Source organism: Lepeophtheirus salmonis, chromosome 5, assembly GCF_016086655.4.
Source record: "Lepeophtheirus salmonis chromosome 5, UVic_Lsal_1.4, whole genome shotgun sequence".
Lineage (NCBI taxonomy): Eukaryota > Metazoa > Arthropoda > Copepoda > Siphonostomatoida > Caligidae > Lepeophtheirus > Lepeophtheirus salmonis.
Window position 1 is genome coordinate 3214274 of NC_052135.2, and position 22319 is coordinate 3236592.

The following is a 22319-nucleotide window of genomic DNA, read 5'->3' on the forward strand; positions in this document are numbered from 1 at the left end:
CGTAAATATGTATTATTACCTTTTAAGGTCGTTGGAGATCCCTCCTGCTATAATAGGTTAAATAAAAGTGATTGACGTAATACATACAAACACACAATATTATGATGATGTCAATAAAGTATTTACTTCTTTGATTTTGTAACTCTGCACAACTTAATTAGTTATAAATACATATGTACAATACAAACACTCTAATCTAATGATTTATTAATATTTTTAGCAGGTTTTAAGGAAAGATCAAGATGTATTCGAATGCAAATCGCACCATATCCAACAAGGCATAAATAATAAAGACTCTCCATCAATATCTTCTCTCTTTGTAAATTCATACATACCTATTCGATAATAATCTTTGTATTACCACTGTTTAAAAAATAGAAAAAAATGTTGCACCATCTTCTTTTGAATGTATGTCGTCACCTGCTTTTCTGTATTTACATTATTTCATTTTGTACATTTATTTTGCAATTTTAGTTGAATATTTCATCACTTTTCCATTCTTTTTTTTCTTCTTTTTCCAAGAAAATGAGAGGAAATAAAAAGAAAAGGAAGATGGTGCAATGTTTTGATTTCAACTTAACAAAAAAAAAAATCTGTAACTATCATATTTTTATAACTACCCTTTATAATTTACCAAATGCGATTTTTTTATTATTCCCATACATATTTTAATTTAACAGTTGATATAACTGAGGATTAACTCAACTCCGTACTCTTAAAATAGTAAAAACTGTTTACTATTTACAAATAAATTTTGATACAATTATTTTGTCAATATCTACGTATTATTTCATGATATAGGAGTCGTTTACACTATTTTTTTATTTGACTCTTTGTTGTATATACAAAATACTCTAAACATGAAAAGCAAATAAATAAGTTTTGCCATTTATTAATATTATAAATTTATCTGTTTGTACCAAATTTTATTAATTAAGTTTATATTACATGAAGATGATTTACCTATACGATGATAAAATTAATAATTGCAATGAAATAAAATGTAATAACTTGTTAATATTCTATGTTCCCTCATAATAAGACTTATATAATATGAATAAAATAAAATATATAAATGATGGAAAAATAATAAATTGAAGTTGTTCAATAACTTTCTTAATCATTAATAAATGCGTCATGGAAACAGTAGAACAGTGGCTCTCAAATGTGGGTAGGCGTACCACATGGGATTCTTAGAGGCACTCCAGTAGGTACTTGAAATTTTGAAAGAATATTTTACAAGTGTTGCATAACTCAAGGGCATTCTTAGGAGGTGGGTTGGAGGGACTGTAGCCCCCATGTTAAGGAATTTCAGCTTTTTAAGAGAAAATTTAATGTTTGATTTTTTTTTTAAATTGTTCTCCAAAAAATGTAATATATATTTATTTTTTTCTAAAAATTTTATAATTGAAATTATATAAACAGCTTTGGATTTTGAATTTCCTTCCAAAAAAAAACTTAATTTTTTTAGAATAGATATAACTTTTTGATTTTTTTTTTCCAAAAAATTTAATTTTTTGAGAATAGCTATGGATTTTTGAATTTTCTTTTCAAAAAAATGTAAACTTTTTGATTTCTTAAAAAAATCCAAAAAACAAGACACCTATATGATCCTGCGGACACCCCGGTCACTGAAGTTAAAAATGTTTTGTGCTGGTAAGAGGTAAAATAAATATTTTATAATTGGTACATACCTAAAAAAGGTTGAGGCAGGACATGTCCCCTCAGATTAACATACATATTCCCTCCAAGTTAAAGACCCTATTTGTGCCCATGGAATTAGTATCATCTTAATGTTATTATCAATTAAAAATTAAGTAGATAATTATCTTCATTTGTAACTTCATTTTAGTCATAGAGAGTATCTTTAAAGAAATAGACTAATTGAAGTAAAAAATTTACGATTCGTTATACACTATACGTTTACCCTTATCCTTAAATTGATAAAAATCAATATTTTGCTTCTACATATATCAATTTTGTTGTTTTGTTAGTGAAGAAAATATTCTATCTAGTTATTAATTTAAGTTCATTTATGAAATAAAATATTATACAATTGACTACATCAAACCCCATAAATTATACGCTAAATAGGAATTGTGAAATATTCATCTCTGTAAGAAGATGGCATATTTGAACATTGAAATAGTTATAAAAACAAATTTTCTCAAATTAACGATATACCTCATGAGAAATGAATACATATACTCAAAATACAAAATTTCTTCGAAATACAATTGGGCGAGCCATATTAATTTATACAATGATTATATTTTTCCAAAAAATGATGATTTTCAACACCACTTTTAAGTTGAGTCATAAAATTATGCGGAAAAAAAATTCAAGTTTTGTCGAACGATAGTTCAATAATCTTTAATTCTCGTTTGCTTAGAAAATTTAAGCGCATTTGTTATTTGATAATTAAAAATATCAAAATATATATTCAAGGAAAAATTATTCTCCTGAAAATAATGAGGGGTTTAGTTCGAATTCTGGTCGCTACTAGAGAAGGAAATTTACATATGATATTTAAATCGACTTCAGGATATTTTCTATGTCAGATACATTAATTGAAGTACTATAATGTCTAATTATACTTAATTGGTGCAACTCCGTTTGACTAATAAGGGAAAGAGAAAATTATTTTTTTAAAGGAAAAAAACCAGTATTCGAATATTCTTTGTATGATTAACACTGAGAGAACTATTCATTTTTTAATCCACATTATTCGGACTAATTCTACTCTTATTAGATAATTAATTTTATTGAATTATTTCAAGTAATTCGGCCTTAAAAAAACTCACTTTTTTAAAATACTTTTTTTATTTCATAAATATTAACAAGCCATTTATAAAAAAGCTTGAAATCCTTTTGAAGGTTAATTCAAGAAGGAATTAGAGAATTATGAATTACTTCATCAAATATATTATTAACACTTAATTTGTCCATTCCATGACAGAGAATACTTGTTTCCTCTTTATAAAGCCTTGATATCATGGATAAATTGTCTTGAGTCGAAATAAATAGTTCATCCTCATTCATATCTTTTTTTGATAGTTCATAAATTATTCGTATAAGGAACTCGAGAACATTATGTACATATTTTCCAAAAAGTAGAGTCATTTCATTTTTTTCTACAATATTGAGCAGTTTGGCCAATCCGTCTTGTATATTTATTCGTATTTTCTCATTAAAAGGATCTGGGAATGTAGAACAGTGCTGAAATACTTGGACAATTTTGGAAAGCCATGGCGTAACATGCACTCCTGAGTTGTATATGACTTTTGATAAATAATTTGAATAAACACGTCTGAGATATATATCTGAAGTGATTGCTATTGAATTGAGTAATTCGGGCAAGAGTTCCTGTCCGATGAGGTTTATTTTTCGCGATTTTTGATAAAACAGTATCAGAGTTGTTAAGGAAGCATCTATGACATCAACTTCCCTGGAATGTAACAAATGGAACAAAGTTTTTGGTATAAGTTCCTCGCCAATAGCCAAATTTAGTTCTGTATTCCATGCACATTCCTCAACTAAGTGTTGAATCATTTCAACACCTCTCACTTTATTGCTTGATTGCCAATCATCAGTGAACCGTAAAATGAAAGGCAGAAATTCCTTAATATATTGGCCCATATGAGGAAACCGAATGTGGCTAAAAATCCATTGAAATGCAGAACAAGCTCCAGGATAAAGCTTCCAATCTTCTAATAATAAGGTTTGTAATCTCTTAATGCTCCTTTTTAAAATAGTATCTTCATTCATCATGAAAAAGGCCTGAATAGATTCACCTGAGGTAATTTGCTCAAGTAAATATAGCGAATGACGTACATGCTCTTCCGTAACCCATGGATCAGTAGGATTCAAGTTTTCAGCACAAAGGCAAATTATATCTGAGAGTACAAGATGATTGGATAGATCGATAGTTGTATCATATTGCAGCTCCTTTAAAACGTTTCGTGAGTGTATTAAATGATCCTTAAAATCATTTAATATATAAGGACGCTCCTCTTCAAGAATCACCTTTCCAAGAATGCCCTTCACAGTCATATTGATTATATCCATTTTTTTGGGAGAAAATATTGTGACAATGTTAACCTAACACTATTTTTTTTCGAGTAAATAAGACTTTTTGTCAATTTGAGCCTCCATGCGTAGGAAACGTACTTCTAGAGTCTTGAATTCCTCAGCAATTTTTGCCCAATCTTGGTTAATTAACCAAAACTTATTATTACGATTTCTACGAATATTTTCGTGCAATTCGATCTAGAATAAATAAAACATACAATAATAAAGTTCATACCCATAGGCAAAAAATGGGATATGGTTTACAATTATGCACATACTTCATACACACTCTTTCTATCTAAAAATTGGAGACAGCGAAAGCGGGAAGTTGAAATTCAATTCTCGCAAAATTTTAATACTAAGGAGATGACTTCGTTAAGTTAATTATATACATGAGTAGGAGGAGTTATAACAGTTATTAGTAAGATGTTATCTCCTCCAGTTTCATCTTTCAGTCCACGGATCAATTTCGAGTCCTTGGAGGAGATCACATCAGTGAAGTTATTTCCTTTTTTATTGAAAGGTTGCGAGGATTAAACCTCAACTTTCCGCTTACTCTCTCTCCAATTTTGAGATAGAAAGAGAAAATATGAGGAGGGGGGAAATTTTTTAACTCATACAAATTTTTTGTAGTAAAATATTGAAATAATTACCAATTTTTTAAAGTCTTGAACAAATGTCTCTTGATACTTTTGAGGTAAAGGGAGGGAACTTGAACTCTTCTTATCCTGATTTAATGTTGTAGTAAATGATTGCAAATCCCTCAAAATCCAAGGATCCAAGTAGTTTTTGAGATTGTCTTCAAGAGTTTTCAAGGTAGAGACGTCTTCAAGTATGGGCAATTGATCCAATGAATTCACTTCATCCGTTAATCTTGATATTTCATCCTGTGCCTTAGTAATATCAGAGAGAGCAGTGAACCAGTCCATCTCATCATCCAACTACTACGGCTACTGATAATAATATTTATTATTTGATTTGATTTTGGTTTTCAACTAACAACAATAACAAACAAAAACGCGTTCAAATAACAGCTGAAATTTGTTAACAAAAGAAAATGTTCAACGCAACCTCTAATTGGAGTAAAATATATGCCTTAAGGATCTTATATTAATATATTATTTCATAATTCAATTTGTTTTTCCCTAAAGAAAAGGTTATTCGTTCAAATTTTATAGCTTACAAAAAAAACTATACAATTTAAAAATGAAAAGATAATATTTGGTATTTATTGAAATAAAAAAACATTCAGTCAAATAAGCAAAATAAAAAAATATATACAAGGTTTGTTAAAAAAGTAAGGTGATTTTCTATTTTTAGAAAAAAAGTATTAATTTATTTATTAGTATTTATGTTGTTCTCTTCAAAGTTATTCCCCACAGATACAATACACTTGTTCCAAGGCTTTTTCGAATCTTCGAAGCACTTTTCGTAATAGCATTGAGCTGTTCTAGTGATGCTGCCTTTTCTCCTCAATAGTTTCAAATCTACGACCTTTCATTGGTCTCTTTAGTTTTGGGAGCAAGAAAAAGTCACATGGGGTCAAATTAGGTGAATATGGTGGCTGGGGCATGAGATGACTGTGTTGTTGTTTTTGACCAAAAATATATCAGAAGTAAAGACGATTGAAGATACAAAATCCATGAATTGTTTTTCCAACATTCTGGACGTTTTCTTCGTATTTCTCCTCTCAAGCGGTGTAAAACTTCAATATAATACTCTTTATTGACCGTACAATCGTATGGTAAGAACTCCTGATGCACTATGTCACGGTAGTCGAAAAAAACAGTGACCAAATTGCCCAAAAGTGAGGCTCATAATTGGCATTCTCCCGGCCATCATGGAAGAATGTGCACCACTTGTAAACATTTTTTTACTCAGAACAGTTTCACCATATGCCATTGTCAATATTTCAAGTGTTTTGGAGCACATCATTTCCTTTTTAAACAAAATCTGATGCAAATTCTTTGATCCATGTTTTTAAATAGCAAAAAATTGCAGAACTCGCAAAATACTTCTTTCCTTTATGCCTCTCAAAAACCAAATAAACATATTATATAGCTCAAACAGTAAATATATGTTCGTGGAGAGTATACTAAGATAAAAAAATATTAAAAACGAACATACTGGATGTACATTCCTGGCGAAATTTGAAAAGTTACCTTACTTTTTGAACACACCTCGTATATATATATATATATATATAGTCGCATCCTACTTGATCTTGACCTTGGTACATCCATCTTTCTAATGTTGATGATAATGTTAACGTGGACTCAAAAGTTCTTAGCAATATCTATAAATCTCTTTCTGGCACTAATCTGTGCATAAATTTTTGACCATAGTTTTCCTATTTTGCGCTCCAAAAATCCTGTGAACGCTTCAGATGACCTCTGATAGGAGGTGGAACACACACTGATTTAATCAGTTCGCATGTATTTAATTTATAGTATTTCCAAAAATAGCCATTCATAAACCTTTATAATTTAATAAACATATTATAAGGCTATTATTAATGTATGTACCAAATAGCTATACTTAAAAAAAAAATTATCAAGTAGGTATAACTATGCTGAAACCTGTTATGTATTTATATTTTTAACCTTTTAATTATTAGAATCACAAGAATTTTTCTTATCTATAACATGAATACTAGCAATGTATATGTATATTTGATTAATAATAAAAATATTTAGTTGAGTTATCTTCGAAGTCCAATGATAAATATGATTTTTGGAGTGAATGACACATTTACAAAATATATAATGCCTCGACATAAAAACAAGTTTAAACATAAATCAAAAAATGTAAAAAATTACAATTTTTTCTTCTTCATATAATCATATATTCAAGCAAATGTTTAAGGGGCATATTAGATTCAATAATAGGCATTGTAATCAAATTTGTGGGATGAGTACAGATACCCAAGAGTTTTAGCAATAGTTTAAATCTTTATTTGATATATATAATACTTAATTTGGCCCAGATATGGCCTGTTACAAATAAAATCTATTAAATTATCATTTTTTTTATTGTCACGATCAATTTTGGCTCCTATAAGTACAATTTGCATCACACACAGATTCTTATGAATAATTTGATTATAGAAATTGCCGATAGTTCGTTGAAAAATCAGGGGTGTCCGCAAGGGGTGTGCTGGACCACCAAACTATCCAAATTTCTAAAATAATTATTTCTTCAAAAATATATTTCTAAAAAAAAATTATTAAATTAATAGCTATAGATTTTTTTTCACATTTTTCATTTTAAATATTTATAATTTAATTTTTCTCTTCAAAAAAAAATTTTTATTTCTTAAAAAAAAAAAAAAAAAAAAAAAAAATTAATTTTTTAAATTTTTTGTATATAGCTATAGATTTTTTTATTTTTTTTTTCAAAAAATTTAATATCTATAATTTAATTTTTGTGAACAACTGTGGATTTTTAAAAAAATTTTGTGAATAGTTTTGGATTTTTGTAATTTTTTTCATAAATAGCTAAAGATTTTTTAAATTTTTTTCCTAAAATTGTAATATTTGGAATTTTTTGGAAAAAAATTTCATTTTTTATGAACAGCTGTGAATTTTGAAGAAAAAAAAATCCAAAAACCAAACTGAGAATACAAATGTAATCCACACTCAATTTTGTGGAAAAAAATCATTCTTGTTTTTCTGTTGATATACATATAATAATATATAACTTCATGATATATCAGAATAAATATATTTGTTAACAGTTATAGATTTAAAATATAATGATACATAAATATATAGAAAGAACTTATAACAATAATACAAATGTAATGTAATAATATGTAAAAGTGAGGGCTTTGTGTGACAGGTATACATACAAAAAAGAAAAAAAAAGAAGGTAAAATACGATCGGAAGATTATTTATGGAATATTTCAAATAATATGTACGTAAATTTAACATATACATAAATATCAGAATCCATGAAAAATCAATATGCTTAGAAAGAAGTTTATTATAGCTTGACGTGGAATTATCTATCTATTATAATTAAGGATATGAAAATTGTCTAAATCTTCGTGAATGTATATCAAAAAGAAAAGTATATGATGGCAAGTTTGATACACAAGATATCTGCTGATAGGGATCACTTTAAAACTATAGTGTTGGTTAGAAATAATTAATAGAGTTTTTCACGTGACGTCAACACTGTTAATGTCGGCCATTTTGGGGGCATAACCAACCAAGTTTTATTGTAATGAAAATATTTTTTTCTATAATATTAAGGAAAATAGTGAAATATTTGTTGGTCTAAATGGGACCATCAAATATAAGCAAAGAATTAGTGAGCGGCGATCAATTGAGCACCGCTCAAAATCCTCGAGCGAGAGCGCGTTTGTCATCCCATGGGACCGGACAAACACATATCCGCTTTTATTTTTAATTCCTTTAACGTGAGAACTCTACTTGGTAAATCTGTAGGATTAAGAATACCTGGACAAAATCGGATAGATTAATCTTGAATATTTTCAAGTATTTTTACTATTCGTTGTTCTTTCCAGATTTTACAGTGTTCTTTAACTCTCTGAAGATTGAGAAGGGAGTCTGTAAAGTATACTATATCTTTACTTGTGATAATTACCTTAAAAGTCCAACTCTAATTGTCATAAGTAGGGCAACTAGTTCTGCTCTTGCAATCGATAATGCATCCTCAATACGTGCTCTTTTAAATAGATTTTTGGCATTATTGAGGTTTTTGAGAATGCAAGTTGTGATGTGAGCTTATTCTGTCCTGTTTTTGACACTATATAAGCTGCAACTCCCAAACTTTTTTTTAACTCCGTGACGCCAAAGATAGCAAGAAATTCAGTCGGATCCCAATCCATCTTGGAAACGAGAGATTTTAAAGATTTGTAGAGGTTCTTGATCGATAGTAGTTTACCACTATCCCCTTTTATTGTTTTGGTTGATAGGTTCTCATCCCAAGAAGTCTTATTGTAAAATAGCGTAGGTAGGATTTGTTTGAATTTCATTACAAACGGTATGTCAAATACTTGACTTGCAAGTGATATAATATCTCTACGAGTGATCTTCTCTGTATTTGCGACTCGTCAAAATGTAGGTTGGGTGGTTATTATTATTTTTTAATTGCGTTGGAATTTTTTTTGGCAAATCTGTTTTCAATCAATTCATTATAAGCGTCATCCCCTAATGACATATTAGACGATATGATTAAAATTCATCCGAGCTATGTCTATTTAAAGTTCATAGGACGTCATTATACTTACATATCATGTTATGTGATAAATAATTTATCTGTGAAATGGTTCTTGACTGATTTTTTTGGACCGAATTAGACCAAATTTTTCCTTTGGACCCATCTAGAGCAATTTTTTCATTCGGACCGATCTAAACCAAAGTTTTTATGATACTTGTCAAGACCGAGCTTTTTGTTGAAATAAGTTAGTTCGGTTCAACAAAAAATATAACTGTCTCAGACCGGTCTAGTATTTCCTGGCCGAAACCTAACACTTATGACTAATTCTACTATTGTAGCTCTATTAATCCTATATAATTTAAATAATTTATGTGTGTGTGCGTATGTAAGTCCCGCTTAGAAAAACAATGATAAAAACGCATTTATTTCAAAAAGGAAGACATATATAGACTTTAAACATAAAATAAAAGTTGTTTAGAATTTTAAGATACGTAAGTAATACTATGTTTTGTTCTGATTAAATCGGATTCCTGGGCTCTGGAGGACAAGTTTGTTTTTTCGCTTATAAGTTATTTTTTTATAAAACAAGATGGATTCCCCGTGCCTCAAAGTGTTTTTTTAAAGGTACGATTTGTAAATTCTAGAATGCATCAAAAAATCAAAAGTCCAAAAATAAATTATTGTCATAACGGAAAAAGTGAGAACGTATATTAAATACAAATTAAAAAAGGGAATTAGTTAAATGAAGGAGGAAGAGGATTAGCGAGTTAATCTTAATATTTATCTTCAATCACAGGCTACAACATTTGAAAATATTGCTTCATATTTATGTACCAAAATCAGTATTTTCACATATTCACTATGTTGTTGCATAAGTGTCAAAAGGGAGTGCAGGGTTGATTATATTTAAATCAAATGGATAGAAACTATAAAAAATGGTGTATACAATGTTGTTTTACAATAATAATTTACCTATTATATAATTATATTTATAATAGATCGTTTTAGTTTAGAATTTTTACATAAACAAACGGAACATAAATAAAATCTTTTTAATTATTAATTGTCTATCTTTAAGATAGCGTTTTCCTGCTAGTTTACAATAATATAATATTGTAACTATATTTTTAGTATCTGTAAATTGATACACGCGGTATTTACTTGAGTATGAGTATAAGTAAGTTATTAGTTGATAGTTATTAGTGATGAGACGATTCCAAAAAAAAATCCCAATTCCCATGTCGATTCTTTAATATTTTAGATACTAGTTAAAATATACCCTTTTGCTATCAGGGGTGTCTGCAGAATTATATATATATATATCGGTTTTTTTTGTGGGGAGGGGTTTTTTAGTTTTTAAAATTCTAATTAATTAAAATCAAAATAAATATTGGGAAAAATTTAAAAAATTAAATGTTAAATATTCAATTTGATATTTCAATTTTTGTTTTAAGTCCGCATCAATTCACACAAAATTAAATTTTTTGGAAAAAAAAGTTCAAAAGAACACGGTTATTTACAAAAAAAATAATTTTTTTGGAGAAAAATTTCCGAAATTCCCAGTTGTTATCAAAATAATACATATTTTTAAAAACATTTGAAAGATTCCATTAATCGTAAAAAATTTTTTTTTTTAAATTTCCAAAATTACATTTCCAATATAAAAAAAAATTGGAAACAAAAATTCCAATATAAATTTTTTTGTAGAAAAATTTCCAAAATACAGAGTTATTCAGAGAAAATGTATTTTTTTGGGAAAAAATTTGAAATTTAATTTTTTTTTGTGAAGTAATTATATCAAATTTTCTAGTAAAAAGCAAAAATTTTTGGGGGGTGGACTATTTTTTTTCATAACTTGGAAAAGTAATCAATAGTTAAATAAAAGTAATAAATTTTTAATCGCAAATTAAATATTATTTTCCCGATGCCGTTCCCGATTCCAGCAAAAGTACCTGATTCTCCGATTCCGATTAATCGTCCCATCACTAATAATTATGAGCTGTCGGTAATGAGAAAGAGTACGAGCGCTCTCGTCATCCAATGTCGTTTACAAATTGATTTTTTTATGTATTATAGTGTATATTTCTGATCATAATGTAATCGAAGTAATTGTGTAATTGTTTGTATAATGACATAATTGAATTTGATGATGTACTTTCATCTCCTGAAGTGACAATTTGAACTTTCCTGGGACAAGATGTCGCCAATCATTTTAAAATTGTCAGACTTGATTATACTATTATTGTCATCTGTTCCATCGCTGCTATTTTGGCATGGCTCATGGTGGATATGGGATCATTCTGTTACATGGAGTATATCAGTCATTTCATCTCCTGACTGTAAAATTACAGGAGTTCCTAGTTCCTTTCTTCAGCCATGGCTTTTTTTATCAGCCTTTGTCATTATTCGCAGCGTGTTTGGTTTAGTAGCCTCATTAACTGATATTGAAATTCAAAGTTATTATCGATCATTTTTTCTAAGAATATTTTTAATAATTCAATCTTATATTGCTGTCATTATATGGAAGTGTGTTTTCGACATACTCCAATATATGGAATGCTACTCACCAAAATCTGGATACGCAACTGCACTATTTTTGCTTCCTTGTCTTATCATCTTCAAATCTACTCGAAATCTTGTGGGAAATCCTGTAATATTACAAAGTGATTCAATCGTGAGTGTTTACAGAAGTGTAACAATTCTTCGAACAAATGAAAAAGTCGATGATTCATTTAAGTAACTATAACAAAGTAATATGCATGAAAAAAAAAAATTATGTTTCTTGTCTTTTTAGATTCACTCTCGTAAGACTTTTAGACCATTTGATCACAAACATTCTAAATTTGATACCTGTGGTGCTCTGGTGGGCTGTATGGGAATTATCTGAATCTTCCTTTAATATGGAAAATGATTGGGCCTTTATTATTGTTGGGTATTTACTTGTAATCTTTACCTTTGTCATCGAGCATGTGTACTTCAAATACTTGCTTCCGGATGTTGATGCCGATAATATATGTTCTCGTATAAAATATGTATGCATGACATGTATAGCCTTTTTTGCCTCTATTTTTGTATGGAGAGGTGGATGGGCCATTCTTGATAGTTTAGTCCCTGAAACGTCTGTATTACCTCACATACTCTTTAGCTTGATTGGCCTGACTTGTATGTTAGCTTGTAATGTAGCAAATACATTAACTGATCGGGAATTTATTGTGGATGATGGAAGAAATGTTAAAGAATGGGGGATTGTGACTACACCTGAAAGTATGTTAAATGTAATATGCACACATATTTATGAATAATTTTTATTATTTCTTGCCAGGAAATTTTTTCACTTATTGTTCCTCTGATAAAGAATCAGAGCCTCTCATTCTCAAAAGCTAGTCGGGCTAAGCAAGTACGTATCGCTATCGCCAAATACCACTATAATAATTAATTGTGATAAGGAAATATATTGAAAAATGCTTAAGATCCACATATGTATACAAAATTATAAAGTGGTCTGTTTGATTTCTTCTTCCATATTAATAAAGCAAAGTTTATCTGGATGTTTGAATTTATGTATGTGTATATTAGTGTTGGGTTTCGGTCTGGAAATCCTAGACCGGTCTGAGACCATTATATTTTTTGTTGGTCCAACAAAAAAATTAAAGTGTAGACCGATTTTATAGATAAATTGTTTATAACATGACATCATGTGTATTTCTCAAGTACAATGACGTCATACGCAGTTTAAACAGAGATAGTTCTGATGAATTGTAATCCTGCCGTCTCCTGTGGAATATGGAATTCTGAATTGAGCATCTCTTGAGATGGATGATTAAGTTAGAAGTATTTTCCTTCGATTCCCTCTACCTTTCTTTGGTTTTTTACTCTTGAAGAACATAGAAGTCCACTTAATAATAAAACAAACTAATGTGCGAGGAAACGGATTATTATTACTTTTACGACTTATTACGTATTAATCAACTGATTTCCTTGTATAATCGAATGAATAAATTTATAGTATAAGTATAGAGTATTTTTTCTAGAACATATCGTGTACTTTTGATTTTGATTTTTGGTTGATCTAAAACCAAAAAAAAATTGGGCTCTCATAATAAAAGAGACCGGAAAAAAATCGCTCCATAGGAAAAAATTGGTCCACAAAGTGAGACAGAAAAAATCGCTCTAGAAAAAATGAATTAGGCCTAAACAGAAAAAAAAATTCGATGCTGAACCGAGTCTTAACATATCAATGTAGTGAAGGTATTTTTTTAAAAATGCCAGGAGAAAGAGAAAGTGAGACTTAAGATATCACTAAATTAAAAAAAACTTTCCTAATATCAGCTTCCCGACATTCGGTCGTTTAAAGAAGTTTGATCTAGACGGGTTTCTAAGAAAAAATCTGTCTTAATCGGTCTTATAAAAAAATTGGACTCATTTATATTTCGGTCTAAGCCGAACTATCATTCCAGCACGTCCTTATTCCACTAAAGCTTTATACCTCACTAACACAAAAATACACAATATATTTTTTGTCAGCTATAGATGTTTCCTCTCCTTTTCCACTAATCAGAGTTTTGAATATTGATTTGGTGAATTATAAATAGCTTTTGTTAAGTTGTGAAAAATAGTTCCATAGTTCGGAAGAATTAGTTAACTACCTACTTATTTTGGATCTTTTTTTTTTTTTTTTTTTTTTTTTTTAGGGAAGTGAGGTTGTGTAGTATTATAAAGGTTATGACTTGATAATGTCCTGTGTGTGAACGTCGAAAGAGTAGCCCCTAACAAAGTTATATGCAGTGGTGAAAATCCTGTGTAGAATGGGCATGTTAAAAAAAAAGAAACCGAAAATTAACATAGTAACCCTTACAATTTGGAGAATGTTTAGGAGGAGAAAAAAAATAATGCTCATGACGTTTCATTAGATCAGCTACAATCAGCTGTGACAAGGAAGAAAGGAGAAAATGATATAAACAAGGACATTTGCTAGAATTACTACTGCTATAATCAGCTCTGACAAGGGAGGAAAGAGAAAATGATTTAAACAAGGACATTTTCTAGAATGTTGGATGATGATCATCAATTCTAGTCTGAGTCCAACAAGGACTTGCAATTATAACTCTGCAACCAATGTTCAGGGTTATATATGACAAGGTATTTTATGAGCACATACGAATGTTAAATTAGGTTTTGAATATAATTTAACCTATTTAGGAAAGAGTGTTCACTGCTCAGAAATTAAATAATTATGACAACTGCTTATGAAAAGAATATTAATTCTTCAGGTTACCAAAAAAAAAAAAAAAAAAATGGGCCAGCTAAGGAATACACCGGCTTTACATCATTGATAATGATCCTGACGTTTCATTAGATCAGCTCTGACAAGAGAGAAAGGAGAAAAAGATATAAAAGAGGACATATTACTCCGAATTTGATCCCCAATTCCACACTTAGTCCAACAAGGACTTCTTTCTTTATATTACCAATTACAATTTATCGGGCCATCTAAAAAACACACTGGATTTACATCATTGCTAAGGATTTATAATTTATAGGATTTAAAGTAGAATTGAAAATCAAAAACGGACTTTTATGCCCTTGGTTGATGCAGAGTAGGATTTGTCTTTATTTCCTTCATCTCACAGCTAATTTGATAAAACGTCATGACAACTATAACCTATAATTATAGAAATAATTGGTTATGTTGTTTATAGCGGTACGGTGGAAATTATATATAAAATATAACTAAAATTATTAATTATTTACATGATCCCACCAAAAATTAATTACACTTAACAACTAAGTAGATTTTTTTTTCTACGGAACATTCTGTACCAATTTTGAGCGTAATTAATAGGAATTGTCTTCATTGATATTGCTCAAAAGCTTCTACTTCTCAGTGATCATTAACAATGTCAATTAACAAATAATTTATGTGTCCAACGAGTTCAAAATGTCGTTTTCTGTAAACATTTGTACTTAAAAATGGTCATTATACCATTGAAACTCTGGTTTACCAGTAAAAAAAAAATGGGTTTTATAAATCGCCAACCGTTATCATTCACAATTTTTTTCCACCTTTAAGGAAGCAAATATAATACAGCAATAAAAATGTTTCCAAATTTTTTGGATCCTCTTTATTTGAGAAAATGCCTAGAGAGTTCCAAAAAGGACCCTCATTTTTTGTGACCTGAAGCTTTTACACTTATTATTATTATGATTTGAAAAATTGCATTGTTTATATGTAGAAAAACTTAAAACTAAGGTTATGCCTGGTTCACGTTCAGCGGTTCAGTTTTTGCGATTTTGGTTTTCGGTCTCGGTTCACTTTTACACAGGCTCAGTTTGGTAAAAAGCCATTAAAACAAGAGCCGTTGCTAAAAAATTCGAGCCCAAGAATTTTCAATTTGATGTACTGTACCGACTGCTGGGCAAGACAGAGAGATTTTGACGTCATAGAAAATAAAACTCTATATTAACACCATATAATACCAGGCTTGTTGATTGGAGTTTTTTCTGATCAGCGATCAATTGCAGTATGGCGATAATATATTGCTGATCGCAGTATTGCAATCAGTCCTGATCTTCATATTGCTATATCGCAAAAGAAATAGCAAAAAAATTGCGATTTGTACAAAATTATGTAATAGTGCTGTGGTTCTCGAGACTACTTTTTTATGATTTTGTTCTCGTCTCGTTCTCGACACATCCAATTCTTAGGTCTCCCTCAATTCAAAGTAGCCTTTGTTACTAAGGAGACTCAAGAAAAAGCAAAACAGTTCCTTCTTGAGGAGACCACCTTATATGGAGATCAATCATCCAGCCAGCTGTATCAGGATGTGCAAAAAGAGAGTAATTTATTGACCAAACGTCTCAAAAAGATGGATACGGCCAAGCAGGAAGTAGAACGATACCTGACTGATGACTCTTAAGGTCCGGAAATGGTCTTGGCCTACTTGAGGGTTAAAAAGGTATTTCAAAGATACAATGTCCTGCTTCCCAGTAGTGCCAGCAGCGAGTGTTTGTTCTCCAAGGCTAAATAGGTCCTAAGGATGACTAGAAAGAGGCTGAGAGACAACTTTGAGAAGCAGCTCCTGTAATGTCAAATTAAGAGCTATAATGTCAATGATTAGTACAGATATTATATTATTCGCCTGCAGACTATATATTTTTATTTTTATAGTTAAATATTGTAAATGCATACATTTGAAAAGGTGTATAAATCGTTTATTTAAATTAAAAAGGTATATATATATATATAGGTTTAAAGAAATTGTATATTTGAATGTGATTGCAATTAAATTGATCGGATCTCTGATCGCAAATGGCCCTGTTTATTATATCACTATATCGCATTGAATTTCTGATTGCAATTTTGATCGGATCCCAAATATTTTCCTGATTGCTCACAAGCCTATATAATGCAAGAAATTATACGATTAATAGTAAGAGTATATACTCTTTGACGTCACTATTATAAAGCGTAGTGGACGTCAAACATCAGCGGGAAAAGCGTTATGGTATAAACTTATATTTCTATTAGTCACAGCTGACAAAATTAAGAACAAAATAAACTAAAATTTAAAAATTTATTTATCAACAGATATTTTTGGGTACCTAAACATAAAACAAGCAAGTTTTATCACAATAAAACCCCTTTGTACATTAATATAAAGGGAAATAGGGAGCTATTAGATGTCAAAATGAGACCAACAACAAAAGGGCCTTAACCTTACGTGACCCATAATAAATAGATTATAAATCAATTATTACATCGTTATAATTCTTATATCCATATTGTTGATAAATTTTAACTATTACAATGCAAATATTTAGATTTTTTTCTCTAATTATTCTTCTTATCTCATTCATAATTGATAAAAAAAAATACAAATATAAATCTGGCGATTTGTAGGACATATTACTTCGATTCAAATATTTGTTTTTATCATTGACCTTAAGTAGTATTCAATACAAGTGTAAAGGTTTTTTTTATTTTCTTAAAGTCATTTGATGGAGTTTAATCAAGATATATGGGAAATTTGTCCATTTTATTAGAAAAAACATCCAATTTGAGCCTCCAAAATGGGGTTTTCTTCAATTATGATTAGTGAGGGGACGTTTTTCTGGAATCGGCATCGGGAAAATAATATTTAGTTTGCGTTTCCGATTCTTATTTATTACTTTGGTAGGTTAGGAAAAAAAATAGGCCCCTCCAAAATTAAATATTTTGATTTTTTTATAAGAAATTTGATATTTGAAATTTAATTAAATTTTTCATTTTTTTTTACAAAAAATTGTAATTTTTGTGAATAACTAAATATATTTGAATTTTTTTCTACAAAAAATTTTATATTAGAAATTTAATTTTGGAAATTTTGTTACAATTTTTTATTTTTAATGTTAAAACTGGGGATTTTTGAAAAAAATTTCCAAAAAAAATAATATTCGAATTTTTTTTCCAAAAATTTTTATTTTTTCTTAACAGTTGGGAGTTTTAGAAATATTTCTATAAAAAAATTAATTTTTAAATTGACTTAATTTTTCTAATTTTTTCCAAAAAAATTCCAAAAACCAGCCCCTTCCCTTACCCTAAAATATTATCCTGTGAACGCCCCTTACGGCAAAATTGTATTTTTAACTATTATTTAAAATATTTTAGAATCGAAATCAGTAATTTATACTAGTATCGCATCGAAAAATTTTCTCTGGAGTTTTCCCATCACTAATTATGATGCAATTTATGACGTCAGGTAAACTTATACGGGGAAAATTACAACACTTGTTGCAATTGACCTCTTTCTACTAAGCGTCACAATATTGTCTCAAATTTAACCTCATATTTTTTTTTTAAATAGAATTATACTAACTAATAGTAAAATAATAAATATTGCAAATGATTTAAGTTATAGGAAATACAATGAAAAACTGATCACATTATTACAAAATTATTGATCCTCCCAAAAATTATTTTTACTCCTAAAAATTAGATTTTAAAGAATATCTTGAAGAAAAATTTACAAATTAGTATTTGTATTTGGTTTAGGGGGAGACTGAGCACGTCGTTATCTTTATTGTGTCATGCAACGTTTCATCCAAAAAGAAACAGAAAAAAGACCCGAAATCATCTGGTAGTTAGCCAAAAAAGTATATCACACCAACCGCTAGCTACTTATATACTCGCCGACTATCATTGTTATATTATTTCTTCACCATTTTTAAAATAAATTACATATTATTATAATCTACATAGTATTTTATTCGATACTGTATCATAATATTGCTTAGTAACATTTGTTTAAAAGAGTAGTTGTGATTAATTCTCATATTATTTATATGAAGAAATAGCCAAAATTTCTTCATAGAAATAATAAAATGGCCAATATATATATTATTTAAACGACGAGAGATCAACAAGAAATTATATTCCTGTTCTTTTCGAAACAAAGCATAAGTATAGAAAACTTATTACTTTGTGTATCTAACAAAGACGGCGTTAATTTGATATTTCAATTAAAACAACACAACTTTCTTAAACATCAAGAGAATTGAATGAAATTTTCATGAATTACAGAGTACAGCATTGTACAAAAGATGATATTTTTAAATACCTGTAATTGAATTGTATAATATGAATATCTTCCCATGCTCTCCAGACAATTAATGATAGTTATTGAAAAAAAGGAGAGGTTAAAAATTAAGACAAAGTACTTTCATATTGCGCAATAATAAAGATTGAAGGTGCTAATGTCAGGTTAAAATTGATAAACATATTTTTTGGAAACTTTACAAGATACTAGAAAAATAACTTTTTTAATGTCCATTATAATTTTTATTTAATCCATTACACCTTATTTGTCATTTTAAAGACTATCTTGAGATAACTTATTTTCCAGTAAATTATTCGATTATACAAAATTTCGGAATGAAAAAAAAATCTATACTGAGTGAAAGATTAAGAATTTATCTACATTAAAAATTAATGAAGTCAAATTTATTTTCCCAATTTAAGTAATAAACATCCAGCATTTCTACAGAGACCCTCAAAACACTTCTAGACTTCCGCACACGCCTCCTGCAAGATTTTCCCCTCTCCGTAAATTGGGATTTTGTAACATCCCTGTATATTTGTTTTATTCATCTTTATTATTTGATATATTTACATATCTAGCTAACATGTTTGGACAGAGTACACCCCCCCATAAAAAATGGGATCACTTTAAAAACACTTTCACATAAGTTTTATTAATCCTAATTTTAATTTGGGGATTGTTTTTAGTGTAAAAAATGACTGAAAATAATAGGCCCTAAAAACTATAATCCCAGATATTTCAGAATTTAGATGATTGAGAGAAAAACTGAGATCAGTTTTGGATTCTGCACTTAGAGAGATAAATTCGATTATTGTCTTTAATTCATTTGTACAAAATCCTCCCCCCCCCTAATTGTTCCCCAGTGTAATTTAAGATATAAATCAATAATAAGTTAATAATACTAAAATACCTAGTATAAAACGATCAATTCTACTATTACTATTAATTTAGTATAAAAATTAACAAGTTAAAAAATTCGAAGCTAAATTAGGGGAAAAAGTAAGTTGATGGTTTTAGAAAATTTAAAATTAAACTATTAATTTTTAATGGACAAATGTTCTACATTCTGTGCACAATAATAAAATAATTATAAGTATATAATTTCGATTTGAATTCATCGATAGAACCACTTTTGTTCTTCCAACAGTTATAATTGGTACGATGAGCCTAAATATTGATATATGAGAGTACTATACATTTATCAACTTCAATAATATTGATTCTGTATCTATCTCTTTCCCTCGGGTCCTTTAGTAGTACTACTAAAGGACCCTAGGGAAAGAGCGGTAATGGGAAAATAAACAATTGAATCCAAACAAACTCCTTAACTTCCCTCACTGGCTGTGTGCCTAGCTCGAGGAACATATAGCAGCTTCTAATTTTAAGCCAATCAAAATTGAGAACTACTAAACCCTACCTTCCTTGCCTTGAGTGTCCACTCATTCCCAAGAGTCCTTTAGATACTACTAGTAGGCATTCTATGAACACTATCTACTTTTGCCTTAAAATATCAATAGATGAGGTTTATACGTGCCGATTTTTTATTTTTGCTTAAAATTGATGTTCCCTTTGATTCCAGATATACATTGTTTATTACTGTAAGACGCAGTAAATGGTTTTTTCCTGTTAGAATAATGATGATCGAGTCATGCCCCAAAAATTCAATACATTCATAGTATCAACATTTCACTATGTAAGGAATTCGAACCAGAGAAAAAACGTTTAATAAAATTAGTTTATAATAATAAAAATTATAATTAGAGAATTAATATAAAAGAGACATACCCTTGAGGCAAAACAGTTTAAGCGAAAGTACCAAGCACCATTCTGATTTTTAAAAAACTTAAACCAAGATTAATTGATTAAAAAAAATGATTCCACACTACCGAATGTTCCTAATTAGAGAACTAACTTTATTTTCAATCCAAAGTAAAAATGAGAAATTACTTTAAGAGTATCTCTTAATATAGGTATCAATCAATATTTGAAACCCCAAGAAAAAATATATTTATTGTATAAAATATTAATTCCAATAAAAGGATATTATTTTAAAACAATGATTTCTATCAACATTAATAAGTGGAATAAAACATTTGTAAGAAAAAAGATAGATTCATACATTGAATGGAAAGTATGTAGTCACTACATAATTATAAATACTTCAAAAATAGATCAATTCAATTTAACAAAAAAATACAAGTTTAAAATATTACAAAGGACGTGTGTATCCAATGATGAAGTGATCAAATAGAAAAATCAGATTTGAACTATTTACTTTAAATATATTATATTATGTACGTATATTAAAGGACAATATTGAAATTGATTTGACAAAGAATTTAAGTAGTTTATAATTTGAAAGAGGTATTTTGAATTCTTAATTTTCATCATCATCATCACTTGAATCTATCACCTTGCTTGTACGCTTTCTTTTAACTATGTCATCTTCATCACTGTCACTCTGGGAGAACTGACGCTTTCTCTCACTAACATTGGTAGGATTTAATGCTGATCCCAAGTTTTCATCATCAGAATCAAACTCTTCTCGCAGTTGAAGATTTGTAGCGCTTTTATTAGTTAAAGAGGCGGCTTTTTCATCGTTGTCATTCTCATCACTATCAGACGAATCATATTTGCGTAATAAATCTGTAGATATTGTATCAGCATTGAGTTCGGGAGATGATTGCCTATTTAAGCTTTGTTGTTTGTCGAAAGAAAAAGTATCTTGGACTTGATTGAAGCTTGATGTTTGCTCACTAAGATCCAAATTTTGTGTGGTAATAGGTTGTTGGGATGTCGTAGCCTCCCTAGCTGCATCTTCTGCTTCAGCCTCGAGTATTAATTTCTGGAAGTAATCATCTTGTTCCAGATTAGAAGTTTGATCTGGAGGTTGATCATCCAATTCTTGGTCCCCTGGATCCGTTCTTCTTGGGTGAAAAGTAGTTTCCATGCCATTGCGAATTCTTTTGAGATTGACTTGAACTTCTCGTTTCTTGGCGAGTTGTGAGATTCTTTGCATTACATCCATGGAGGGAAGTTTGGGATAGAGGACATGAGCCCAGTGCTCAAAACGACTCATGATCCCTTCCAGATCCTCCAATTCATGGCCCTCTCCCTTAAATCGAAAGTCGGAGAAAGTACGTTCCAGCTTCTCCAAACCATTCAAACCTAGAATCCGCTCTGGGTTTAGTTTAGGCTGTGGATTACGCTGAATTCGCTTCTTGATCGGTGCTATATCCAAAGTAGGAGCTTGTGCCAAATCTGAAAAAGAGGAATTTAGCTCAGGACAAAACTTGCATAGATATAGATGAACTGAATACCTTTGTTCTCCTTTTCAGCTGCTGTGTCTTGAGGAAGACCTCCTTCCCAGTCGAACTCCTCCATCTAGTATAAGTATTAGATCGCAGTCTCGAGATTTCAACTTGTAAGCTGTATTTATTATTATTATTAATTTCCCGGGTATCCTAAATAGTGGGCAAATC

General features: G+C 29.5%; 4 protein-coding genes across 7 annotated transcripts in view; 2 read left to right on the top strand and 2 right to left on the bottom strand.

Moving 5' to 3' along the window:
* The window catches only part of LOC121119028 (uncharacterized), a 216163-nt gene extending 215069 nt beyond the window's left edge, over positions 1-1094 (top strand). Inside the window, exon 6 of one of the 2 annotated variants that reach the window (XM_071888072.1) lies at positions 221-1094. In XM_071888072.1, coding sequence (XP_071744173.1) covers positions 221-288 — 68 coding nt within the window. In that variant the 3' untranslated portion in view covers positions 289-1094. The remainder of the gene's footprint in view (positions 1-220) is intronic. The other variant, XM_071888073.1, reaches the window with a different exon arrangement.
* A 1695-nt stretch (positions 1095-2789) lies between these two features.
* LOC121118063 (TELO2-interacting protein 2) lies at positions 2790-5107 on the bottom strand. 2 transcript variants are annotated; one of them, XM_040712608.2, is made up of 2 exons: positions 4725-5107; positions 2790-4269 (listed from the first exon to the last, which is right to left on the bottom strand). In XM_040712608.2, exon 2 carries the CDS (start codon positions 4066-4068, stop codon positions 2884-2886), a length of 1185 nt encoding a protein of 394 aa, XP_040568542.1. In that variant the 5' UTR covers positions 4069-4269; positions 4725-5107; the 3' UTR covers positions 2790-2883. The 2 variants fall into 2 exon arrangements, with proteins under 2 accessions (XP_040568542.1, XP_071744172.1); XM_071888071.1 differs by having other exon boundaries at positions 3394-4269; positions 4725-5102.
* A 4536-nt stretch (positions 5108-9643) lies between these two features.
* LOC121118583 (uncharacterized) lies at positions 9644-13273 on the top strand. Of its 2 annotated transcripts, XM_071888070.1 has the most exons (4): positions 9644-9750; positions 11787-11995; positions 12054-12523; positions 12582-13273. In XM_071888070.1, the coding sequence occupies exons 2-4, from the start codon at positions 11811-11813 to the stop codon at positions 12641-12643; spliced, it is 717 nt and encodes a 238-aa protein (XP_071744171.1). In that variant the 5' UTR covers positions 9644-9750; positions 11787-11810; the 3' UTR covers positions 12644-13273. The 2 variants fall into 2 exon arrangements, with proteins under 2 accessions (XP_071744171.1, XP_040569098.1); XM_040713164.2 differs by lacking the exon at positions 9644-9750 and having other exon boundaries at positions 11133-11995.
* Positions 13274-20729: 7456 nt separating this feature from the next.
* On the bottom strand, positions 20730-22313 carry LOC121118805 (uncharacterized). Its single transcript, XM_040713393.2, has 2 exons — positions 22158-22313; positions 20730-22098 (listed from the first exon to the last, which is right to left on the bottom strand). Exons 1-2 carry the CDS (start codon positions 22219-22221, stop codon positions 21215-21217), a joined length of 948 nt encoding a protein of 315 aa, XP_040569327.1. The 5' UTR covers positions 22222-22313; the 3' UTR covers positions 20730-21214.
* Between the last annotated feature and the right edge of the window lie 6 nt (positions 22314-22319).

Coding starts and splice junctions, on each gene's coding strand:
- LOC121118063 (XM_040712608.2), bottom strand. CDS start 4,068: ATGGATATAATCAATATGACTGTGAAGGGCATTCTTGGAAAGGTGATT.
- LOC121118583 (XM_040713164.2), top strand. CDS start 11,457: ATGTCGCCAATCATTTTAAAATTGTCAGACTTGATTATACTATTATTG. Junction 11,996..12,053: donor AAAGTCGATGATTCATTTAA/GTAACTATAACA, acceptor TTGTCTTTTTAG/ATTCACTCTCGTAAGACTTT. Junction 12,524..12,581: donor GATTGTGACTACACCTGAAA/GTATGTTAAATG, acceptor ATTTCTTGCCAG/GAAATTTTTTCACTTATTGT.
- LOC121118805 (XM_040713393.2), bottom strand. CDS start 22,221: ATGGAGGAGTTCGACTGGGAAGGAGGTCTTCCTCAAGACACAGCAGCT. Junction 22,099..22,157: donor AGCTGAAAAGGAGAACAAAG/GTATTCAGTTCA, acceptor CCTCTTTTTCAG/ATTTGGCACAAGCTCCTACT.